The sequence below is a fragment of the Talpa europaea genome (assembly GCF_964194135.1).
Source record: "Talpa europaea genome assembly, chromosome: X".
Classification (NCBI taxonomy): Eukaryota; Metazoa; Chordata; class Mammalia; order Eulipotyphla; family Talpidae; genus Talpa; species Talpa europaea.
The window spans coordinates 82,245,436-82,257,476 of NC_140081.1; the positions used below are offsets into that span (position 1 = coordinate 82,245,436).

At 39.8% G+C, this 12,041-nt stretch overlaps 1 protein-coding gene across 1 annotated transcript; it reads right to left on the reverse strand.

Moving 5' to 3' along the window:
- Positions 1-5,008: 5,008 nt before the first annotated feature.
- On the reverse strand, positions 5,009-7,072 carry LOC311187686 (olfactory receptor 8A1-like; the record flags this gene model as incomplete). The annotated part of the gene is made up of 2 exons (XM_084259014.1): positions 5,009-5,983; positions 7,034-7,072. The coding sequence occupies 2 exons, from the start codon at positions 7,070-7,072 to the stop codon at positions 5,009-5,011; spliced, it is 1,014 nt and encodes a 337-aa protein (XP_084115140.1).
- Between the last annotated feature and the right edge of the window lie 4,969 nt (positions 7,073-12,041).

The following is a 12,041-nucleotide window of genomic DNA, read 5'->3' on the forward strand; positions in this document are numbered from 1 at the left end:
AATAGCTAAGCTTTGGAAACAACCCAAATGCCCAAAAATAGATGACTGGATCAAGAAGATGTGGTACATATACACCATGGAATATTACTCAGCATTCAAAAAAGATAAACACATGCAATTTGCAGCAACATGGATGGCGCTGGAAGGGATCATGCTCAGCGTAATAAGCCAGAAAGAAAAAAAAATACCTGATGGTCTCACTCATAGCAGGAATCTAGAAAACTTAAATAAGGGACCAGGAAAATGAATAACTATAAGAAAGTGAAAATCAAAATCAACAAAAATCTATGAACCAGAGACACTCTATAGGGGGTAGGGGGCGGGAGGGGAGGGATTGGGGTCAAAATAAGGGGGTTGCAATTGTATGGGGAATATAAAAATAAAATTTATTATTAAAAAAAAGTAGTAAGACAGAAGTTGATTTAAAAAAAAAGACCTCCATATATTTGGATTAAAAAATATACACCTATGAAAAATTAAAGAAGAAAATAAAAGAAAGGAAAGAAATCTCAAAGCAGAAATTAAGAAATCAGGATACAAAACTCAAAATGCCTTAATAAGTCAAGCTGAAAATTTACAACTTTAAGCTAGGCAATACTCAGATAAGATTGGATCAGAAGACTAAATCAAGACCTGAATAATATTATTAGCAATTACTATAGAAACAAAAAATGAATATTAAAGATACTGAAAATAAGGGTATGCCATGAAATATAAAAACTTTAATGAGATGGACTATTCTATAGAAAACAGAGTCAAAATTTTATTTTTATGTGGGAAACATGGATAAGCTATTAAATGCTGAGGAAAGTCAATCAGTAACTGACCCCTGTGCCACCAATGCCATGTGTAAGTTATGATGTCATTAAACTTAGTTTTTGAAAAATTCATGAATTGAAATTGAAGACCTGACACCTCATGTGATCTTTAGGCTGGTATTCTTTGTGTATTGAAGATTATGTAACATTTATTGGATTTTCTTTTAGAAAGTCTTCAGGCTTAGCCTTAGTGACGAGCAAGCTGACCATTAGGGAGGACTGCCACTTTGGTGAGCTGTCCAGTTGAGTTTTACTATTTCCCTACTACCAAGAGCTCTCTCCCAGACGTCTTTGCCTCTCCCTGATACCTAACACAGTCCTTCGCATGTGTTTGTAAGTCATAGGTTTGTTGTTACTTCATTTATTCATGCAATTCATTTTCTTCAAAAATAACCACATTTCACTGCAAATATACAGTGTTTCAGGTTGTTCTACCTTATTTCATAATTTTTTAAATATCTTTTTAAAATTCTGTCCTTACTTTTTTTTAGAAGAACTGGGGTATAAGCCAGAGGAGTGAGGGGTGAGAGGATTCACCAGAGACAGAGTGGGGAACTGAAAAGGTGGATCGACTGAAATACACTGCTGAGGGAAGCAGCGGGCGAGACAGAGGTCCGCTGTGCCATTTGGGTTAGCTCCCTGGCTGGGTGATGTGTCTGTAAAGAAGTCTTTGATGTGAATATCACGTAGTGTTTCGCCCATACTTCCTTCCATATATTTTATGGTTTCAGGTCTTATGTCTAGTTCTTTAATCCATTTTGAGTTGATTTTTGTGTATGGTGTGAGGTAGTGGTCAAGCTTCATTCTTTGTCTTACTACTTTTTGTCTGAGAAGAATATTAAAGCAATACTGCTCACCTGAAATTTATGGAGATTCGCTTTGAAATTTGACTTGTTTTATAATTTTGTAAATGTTTCAAATATGATGGAAAAGAATGTCTATCCTATATTTGCAGGGCCAGGATTCAATTATATGTGTGTATTAGCTCAAATTTCATAATTTTGTTATTTAATATTACATGTTCTTAAGTAACTGCTTCATTCTTCCTGAGAGTATTGTGTTCTTAATTTCAGAACAAAAACAATGTTTTTCCTGGTTCTCCTGTCAAATTGCTGCATCTTTCAGAACCTCCGTCTCTTGTCTATAAATGAGATGGACATTGGGTTCAAAACAGCAGGTACCGGGCCTCCGCCGTGGCGCAGCTGTTGAGCGCTGGGTTGCAAAGCTGCCCACAGCCTCTGCAGCGCCTGTTAGATCCCAAGCTGCTCCCCGCCTGCTCCCCGGCTGCTCCCCGGCTACTCCCCAGCTGCTCCATGGCCACCTGAGGAGGGTCCCACAAGACTCTCAGACCTCTCCTGCCACCCGCAGCTCCCCTCAGCAGTGTACTTTGGTCCTTCTGCCTACTCTGCTCCCCGCTCTGGCTCTGGTGAATTCTCTCACCCTCCCACGCTTCAACTGTACCCAGTGCTTGTATAAATAAATAAAATAAAATCTTCAAATCCTTTAAAAAAAAAAAAACAGGTACTGGGGATGTAGGTACTCACTAACCCAGAGGTGCTGGTCATTACCTCTTGTACACAACCAAGCCCTGGTGGGGGAGGTGGATTAGTCACAAGCCTGTGGACGTTTCAGTGGGTCCAGAAGTGACAAAATGCCCATGACACAAACCAGGGACACAGGACATATGGTTTATTATTCGCCCATGGACATTAATAGAATGAATGTTTCCTGCCAGCAAAGTGGTTACATAGCTCTGAGACACCTTTGTCCTTCCCTCCATGGCATACAGTCTAGTAGAGAAGCAATAAATGGGCATAAGAAATGTGAAATGGAATAAGACAGTCCAGGAGTATAAGATGAGCATATTCTTCAATCTCTGGCCCTAAACTTCCAAGACAGCAGAGAACACTTCCTGTTATCCCAGGAGCAGGTCATGATTAGAATGATGAGTGAGAAATCGTCACTGATGAACAATGAAGGCATGTGGATGAGGACATGAGTGCAAAGGGGAGGATATGAGGTGGGTAAAGGTACAGAAGTTCTGACAGATAAGGCTTGAAAGGTGGGATTCTGATTGTGGAGACTTTGTAAATTAAGGGACTTGGTATTTATTCCGGGGACAATGAGAAGCAGTGAAGAGTGTAAAGTAGACCAGGGATGGGGTCAAGCTTCTGTTTAGAATAATCATAAAGCAGCACAATGGGGGCGAGGGAATAGGTCAGGGGAAAGCCTGCAGGCAGTGAGACTGGTTAGGAGTCTATAACAATTGTCCAAAGGATGGACTAGAGGAAACCTGCTGTAGGACAAAGGGATTCCCAACAGGAAGGTGCTAGGAATGAAGCACATCCTTTAGATTTGGTGCCTATAGACCAAAATGAGTTCACTGCACTACACTTGCCTAAACTTCCGAATCTAACTTTGGTGTCAGTTGTGAGTTAAGAATTATTCCTGGTGATCCCTTGCAGAAAAGAACTCAAATTCCTCCATCATATGGTCAATACGAAGATACAGACTATAGACAGAGAACAGGGTAAAGCCTTATGGAAGTCTTGGCCTCCAAAAACTTGGCAATTTACCACAAGTCTAAGCAGCCATGTATAAAAAAAAGCCATTTCGGTCAAATTAGGTAAATCAGGCTTGTAGATTGTTTCCCACATACGGTAGTAGGGGATTGCTTAGATATAAGTAAGAGATCTACAACGAAGATAACAAATAAGACATCAAGGGAAAAATAATAACAATACAAAACACAACAAAACAATAACAAGGTGACATTATAAACAAGAAACATCCTGCAGGGCAGAAGGTGGTAGGGATCAAAGGGAGGGAGGGAGGAGCACAGGGGACTGGGGTGATGGTGCACAGGTGCACTGGTGAAGGAAACTCTATGGGGACTACACCTGGCAGGGGAGGGGGGGAATAAAACCATTTTTTATGAATGAAAATAATGTAAAATAATTATAAATAAGAAATAAAATAAAATAAAAGGACAATCAACCCTGCCCAATCATGTCCCCATTTTCTTAATATATTTTTTCTGATCTGCCATCTCCCCATTTTACCAATAACATTTGCTTCTAAATTTGCCTTCCACCCTGCTGCAGCCAAACAAGAGCCTTGTGCGTCTAGATTATTCTATCTCAGACTTTGAGCTTCAGTTCCCCTCATTGGTTCCACTATCACTCATTGCTCCTACTTCTCACCCCTAACAGGCTTTATTCCTCTCACTCATCTCTTCCTAGAGGTTCTCTGATGAACCCAATCTATCCGGCTTGCCATGCACTGAAATCCAGTCTCACTATCTAAATTCTTTGGTGTTCACTGATGAGCTTTTCAGTAGGAAATTGAGTAGATGATATATCAGAGTGGAAATAACTAAAGATCTTTAAAAAAAAACATGAGGAATCAAATCCTGCATTCAGTTTTTATTAGTTGTTTTTCCTGGAATGACTCACTTAACTCTTTACAGCTCTATTGTTGTCATCTGTAAGATGGGAGAAATAGTACCGACCTCATAGAGTTTGGGGGAGGATTAGGAGACAACAGATTTAGAATTTTACAAACAGAAAGCACTCAATAAAAAAACGTCAATTTAAAGAAAAAGTCAGTTTGTTTGTTTTCGGTAGAATCTTCTCTCTTCCAATTGAGTTTGAAGCTGGCAAGAGGTAGTGGGCATAGTTTTGGCCTTGGAATCCTTTGCCACCACTTTCTGCAGTAAAGCACTGTATACAATAAGTATTCAATAAATTTACTGACCTGATTATGCATGGATAAAGTCACAGGTAGAGAATACATTGTGCACCTTCAGAGGCTGAATCTACTGTAAATTTGAGAGACAGGATTTTTGAAGCATGAAAATAACCAGAGAGCCTAGGTTTGGGGAGTACAGAGAGAAGGAGACATCTTCCCTTTTGCTAAAACAGTGGAATGTAATAGGAACAGAGTTTCAGTATGAGACAGTCCTGAACTGATATCAAAATTCCAATGTTTGCAATCTATGTGAACTTTCCAAAGCAGCAAGCATCTGAGAATCTCAGCTTTCCCACCTATTAGTGTAAATATAATAATTAACTTTCAGAACTGTGAAGAAGATTCAAGACATATTACATTGAGAATTTCTAGAGAAATATCTGAGAAATGGTCAATGGTCAACAATATGTCCCCTCCCTCTCCTTCCCTTTCTAAGGACATCATGAAAATCTGGGTAAGGGGAGAGAGAATTGAGGTGCTCTCTTGAAGATGTTCCCAAATGTTTCCTTTACATCTTTGTTCCTGAGACTGTAGATAATTGGGTTGAGCATGGGGATGACCACCGTGTAGAAGACAGAAACCAGACTGCCCTTACTTCCTGAGTACTCAGTGGATGGACGCAAGTAGACGAAAACTGTGGTTCCATAATACACACTGACAGCAGTCAGGTGGGAAGCACACGTGGAGAATGTTTTGTGTTTGCCTGTGGCAGAGTGGATTCTGAAAATAGCCAGGAAGACATATGTGTAGGACACCAGGATGACTGTCAAGGATGCAGACACATTAAAGCCAGCACCGGCAAAGAGCATATTTTGGACGATCTGTGTGTCAGAGCAAGAGAGTTTTAACAGGGGAAGGATATCACAGAAGTAGTGGGTGATGACATGGGACTTACAGAAGGTCAGATGAAAAACTGTGCTTGTGCTTAACACCATCTCAATCAGGCCCACTGCATAGCTGGCCAGTACTAGCTGTAGGCAGAGTCGGGGGGACATGGTACTATGGTAGAGCAGAGGACTGCAGACAGCCACATAGCGGTCATAGGCCATGGACGCCAGGAGGAAGAACTCAGTGACAGCAAAGACCAAAAAGAGAGCATTCTGTATCACACAACCAGAGAACGAGATGCTTTGGCACTCAGAGAAGAACCCCATCAACATTTTGGGGACTGTGACCGAAGAATAACAGAAGTCAAGGAAGGACAGGTTTCTGAGGAAGTAGTACATGGGAGTGTGCAGTTGGGGGCTGATCATTATGAGGACAATGAAACCCAGGTTTCCCACCACTGTGAAGGCGTAGATGAAGAAGAAGAGGACAAAGAGGGGGGGCTGGAGCTGAGGGTCATCCGTGAGGCCCATAAGGAAGAAGTCACTCCACGTGCTGCTGTTTTTCGCTCCCGTTGGGCCACTGCAAGTCTGCAAGAAGGACACGCATGAGCACAGTGAGACAGGGAGGGCGGAAGTCCTTAAACAGAGGTGCAGGGGCTGCCCTGGCTACCCGGGCTGTGACACGATGTGTGTGCCCAAGTTTGCCCAAAATTTCATCCTGTCCATTCATCTCTTGTCACCATCCAGGCTTTCATGTACTTAAAGATTTAATGGTCTCTGAAGTCAAAAGAAAGGGTAGGAAAGTGCTATTTATGATCTTTGTGACCTTGGGCAATCGTATTTTCTATTGTCTCTCTGTAAACGGGATAATGCAAAAGAGTATCAAATCATTATGTTGAAATTTAACAATTATTTGTCAATTAAACCTCAAAAAAATAACAGGGTTAAAACACCAGTCTTGTAAGACTAGTTATTAGAACTGGAAAGGAAGGGAAGGAAATTGCCCATACCCGCTCCAGGTTTTGGTGTTAGTGCCAGACCTGGAACTCAGGGTGCCGTCTACAGTATTCGTCAATTGGGGGAGGTTTGAGCCTCCAGAAATATGGAATCTTTGTCCTCATCAGGACACAGGGGACAGCTTCACCCAAAGTTCCTTCAAAAATCACAACATTCATTCTGCTTAGGGTCACGTCTATACTTTCTGTTAACCAGGGAGATTATCATTGTCTGACTATAGCTTATTTTAATACTGTTTTTCTGCTTGGGATCTGAGATATTGAAGGACAAACCAAAACATCACATAGAGGATTTGTATCATTGGATTTAGAGTCATCCACCAAGGTATGAGATCTGAGTCCATATGCTTTTCAGCTCCATAGCCTTTTGTTAGTCCTTTCTGATTCATAAGATCTTCATCAGTGAAATGGGAATAAATCACACTTGTTCTTCTGATCTCACAGGATTGCTGCAAAGATCTAATATGCGCCTCTAGGAAATGATTTCTGAAGCATAAATATAGTCAGGACGGATACTCAGGAAGCATGCACAGGTCTAGCCCAGTAAATTGTTCAAAAGCTCCATGACAATTGTTAACTTGATGCCCTGGAGCCTCCTCCTCCCTGAGTGCAGCCCTGGTACCTGCCAGCCCACCTTGTCTTTTGCAACACTGGCCTCCATCTTCTTGTGGGTTCTGAGACAGACCCTGGAAGAGAAAAGTAGATTAGCATGAGGCAAACTGCAGTTAATGCCCAGTGCCCTTCTGTTACTCTGAGGATGTGGCTGTCTGCGATTAGTTGACATTTTATTATAGTCACCTTACTGACCATCTTTGGGGAACTGAAATTTTCACAGCATACAGTACTGTCTGTTAAAACTTTTAGCTAATATCCTTAATATATTAATAGCTACCAATGATACTGTACCTAACAAATACTATACATTTTGTTGTGTGATTGATATAAAGCATTTCAGTTCATTTCTCCTGAGAAGTATTGTCTATTTTCATGAAAAATGAATATTATCATTATCAGATATTCGGACATCGTATCAAGTACAATTATTATTGCCTTGCCACAGGTAGTCTAAGCTTGGAGCATTCCAATACCTTGCTCAGGGTCTCATAGATAGTCCAGGGCAGAATCTACATTCATATGGAGGTTTGCAGTATTGTAATGCTACTGTTTTATCCATGCTGTCATCTTGAAATATAGTCATTTAATTTGTAATTATTATTAAAGTTTATTCAGGGCATTTGCAAATCTATCCTTTCTTTGTTATTGCACTATTATAGAAATAATCGGGACTGTTTCACTCAATTTTACACATAATGAATAGAAAGCTATGGAAGAGGTAAGTGCCTTGTTTTGGGTCATACAAGCCATCATTCATTCAGCTAATACTCATTGGGTAATAGGGTGTTTCAAGCAATGTGCTAGCTAAGCACTAGGAGCACTTTCGTAAACTTTGCATTCGAAGGAAGAGATGGACAGCAAACAAACAAAAAAAATTAAGAACTAGAATAATGTATTTAAAAAGAAAATAAAATAAACTAATAGAATAGAGGGAGCTGAGTATTTGCAATGGAAACATTAGGCAGCATGGAAGGGAAATCCTTTCTGAAGACCTGACATTAGATTAGACATTAAGGGCTGGAATCCACTTGGAGAGGAGCTAGTCATACAAAGATCCAGGATACACAAGATGCTCAGCAATACTGTTGAACTGGAATCCAGGTCTCCTAATTCTACACAGCACCGGCGTCTCCAGTTAGAAGTCTAGCCCAAGTAGAGGCTAACTAGAGATGGCTGGTATTGTGGAACATTATAACCTCCATCTATACACACCCCTGTCGGTGATCACCACCTGTCTTCACTGAATATCTCTAGATGTCACGAGTATTCAGCAGCCACTTTCTTTCTTCTGAACTCATCCAAAATGCTTCAACCAGCATTGGTGGTTGGGCTCCTTCGGATGTTCCTTTGGTGGAAAGAAAAGTCCATGTGCCCGTAACACTGAAGACTCTGGTACTAAGCTTCAGGTTATACAACCCCCTCACTACTCTGGGCTTGGCCATGTCTGTGTAATTGGCAGAATCATTAATTTTTCCAAGTTTCGCCTTCTTGACTGGTCTCCTGAGATGCTGAGAACAGTAAGCCCAGGGGTAAGCAGCTGTGACGTCCAAGATGGCTGGAGCAGGGAGCAGAGCCAGTCCCAATAGGATGTTTTCACTGACTCATGCTGAGAGTTTGGGGACCTGTAGTCAGTACTGAGATGTTTTGCAAACAGTTGGGAGAAACGAATGTCTATGAGATATATTGTGTTATTAGTTATAATAAAAGGTTGTATTAGTTATATTACATATCCTCAGCCACAATTAAAATACAATTGTTTTCTCAAATTTAGGGTGTCTAGCAGTTATGGGCAAAATGGCAAATACGTAAGATGGTATATATTTCTCAGTTTGTGATCTCTCATACCACCTTATTTACTCAACTCTTTACTCTGAGGGTAAACTGTAAATTACTTTTAAACAGAAAAGAATTATCTCATTAGTTTCTTTTGGGGGATCAATAATATCTCTGAGTGCCACTCAGTGTCATAATGATATATTCTTGTACCTGAAATGTGTGTGGTGACCAGTTGCCTTCTGCCATACTCATTCCATTTTTTCCAAACCAGATTTGAGTTGTGGAGTTCTTGTTTTTATGCATGTTTTATTTTTCCATTCAATGAATGTGGACCTCCCACTACATACATAATTTGGTGTGTTACTTATTTTCACTGAATTCCATTTTTTTCTGCTTTGAATGGGGGTTTATAACCACTTCTAGTGGACCTCAAGGATGTTGCTGGACTCAAAGGAAATCACGTGTGGGAAATTCTCTCGAAATTACATGCTTCATGCTATCTCATATTCAAGGAGTGTGCTGATATGGCTGATCACAGAAGTGGAGATAGATTTTTGTATAAATTCAAAGATGTCTCGATTTCTACACCTGGACGTAAACTTTCACTTTTTTTACATTAACTATAATCTGAAAATATGCAGCACTTTTTCCCTGAATGCCTTCAGTCAATTTTAAGTGAATACTATGTCCTAATTAAAAGCACAACTGTTACACTTTGGTTTAGATAATCAAAATAAAAATCTATTACAGAAGTCGTCTGTGGTAGTTTTTTCAGTCAGTGACCACTATATTTTCCCATCCTTGGTTGACAGTTTGCGTCTGTCCTCTGAGTACATTTCTTCAGTGTTGGTGTTATATGATTTTTCTGAATTCCAGGTTGTACATAAAAAGCTGGTTGCGGATGATGGAACTTCTCTGTAGCACCTGTTGAGTCCTCTCATGTGGTTCTTTGAAAGATGTGTAAACATCTCTAATGCTGTGTAAGCATTATATAAAAAAGATGCTCTTGTAAAAGTATGAGAATAGCCCAGTATTCCAGTCCATCATCATCGTCACTCTTTGGTTATGAACTTCAAAAGTACTATCAGGCCCTGCCTCTCAGTGAGACTGTACTCTAACTGCTGGGGATATGGAGCTATAGAAAGGATGGAAAGCCGAATATATGGGGTAGGAGCTCCATGACTAGTGGAAATGACAGACATAAAAATAAAGCAAAGGAATTGCAAGAAGATAAACACAACACAGGACTCTGGAGCAAGTCGACAGAGCACAGAATTGGAGTGTTGGAATCAGTTTGGAGGGGAAGTAGTAAGAGTGAAAGTCTACTGTGGGACCTGTCATCTGTGATGAGATGTTTTTATTTTTTCCAAAGCTCTTTTCATGGGTTATTTCATTAATCTTAATAAAATGTTAGGTTTTGAAGGATGAATAGAAGCCTTTCAAATCAATAAGGGGAGGAAGGAGTTTCAGGAAGAGGGAATATTCACTAAGGAGTGACAGCAGAGGGGGGGCAGAGAAATGGCAGACACAGAAGATGGAGTGCTCAGATTTCCATCCTGAGGAGTGTGGGCTTTATCTCTCTGTCAAGGAGAAGCCACTAAAGGAATTTTAAATAGAGATTGGCATAGTTATGTTTGTGTTTTTGAAAGTTACACACTTTGGTTAGCCATGCAAATGCTAAGTTAGAGGTGGGGAAAAAGACTGAAGTAGGAAGTCCAGTGAGGAGGCTGTTGCTTCCATTCAGGAGAGAATGGTGGTCATTGAAAAAGGAGGAGGCAATGGCTTCAGGCAATAGTGAATTCATCGTCATTGTCATTAAGAACAATTACCCTTATCATCATGCAACTTTGTCAACTGTAATTTGTGGAAGAAAATAATTATTCCAAATCATCACAAGCATATTAATTAGGTCATAACCTGGAAGTTCACATGGAAATTGGTCATTTGACGTTGGGCTCATGTCCCATAGTAACAACAGCCGCCCCAGATCTCTGGGCATCCCAGAGCAGTCTATTTAAAGTACAAGTACTTGACATGGCCAACCTGGTGGCCTAGGAGTTAAGTTTCAACATTACCACTGCTATGGCCTGAGTTCAATCCCCAGCCAGGGAGCTAACCCAAATGGCACAGCGGACCTCTGTCTTGCCCGCTGCTTCCCTCAGCAGTGTATTTCAGTCGATCCACCTGTTCAGCTCCCCACTCTGTCTTTGGTGAATCCTCAAAACCCTCACTCCTCTCGCCTACTCCCCAGTTCTTCTAAAAAAAAGTAAGGACAGAATTTTAAAAAGATATTTAAAAATTTGAAATAAAGTAGAACAATCTGAAACACTGTATATTTGGAGTGAAATGTGGTTATTTTTGAAGAAAATTAATTGCATGAATAAATGAAGTAACAACAAACCTATGAGTATGACTTACAAACACATGTGAAGGACTGTGTTAGGTATCAGGGAGAGGCAAAGACATCTGGGAGAGAGCTGTTGGTAGTAGGGAAATAGTAAAACTCAACTGGACAGCTCACCAAAGTGGCAGTCCTCCCTAATGGCCAGCTTGCTCATCACTAAGGCTAAGCCTGAAGTCTTTCTAAAAGAAAATCCAATAAATGTTACATAATCTTCAATACACAAAGAATACCAGCCTAAAGATCACATGAGGTGTCAGGTCTTCAATTTCAATTCATGAATTTTTCAAAAACTAAGTTTAATGACATCATAACTTACCCATGGCATTGGTGGCACAGGAGTCAGTTACTGATTGACTTTCCTCAGCATTTAATAGCTTATCCATGTTTCCCACATAAAAATAAAATTTTGACTCTGTTTTCTATAGAATAGTCCATCTCATTAAAGTTTTTATATTTCATGGCATACTCTTATTTTCAGTATCTTTAATATTCATTTTTTGTTTCTATAGTAATTGCTAATAATATTATTCAGGTCTTGATTTAGTCTTCTGATCCAATCTTATCTGAGTATTGCCTAGCTTAAAGTTGTAAATTTTCAGCTTGACTTATTAAGGCATTTTGAGTTTTGTGTCCTGATTTCTTAATTTCTGTTCTGAGATTTCTTTCCTTTCTTTTATTTTCTTCTGCATTTTTTCATAGGTCTATATTTTTGAATCCAAATACATGGAGGTCTTTTTTTTAAAAATCAACTTCTGTCTTACTGCTTTTTGTCTGGGAAGAATATTTTTTTAATAATAAATTTTATTTTTATATTCCCCATACAATTGCAACCCCC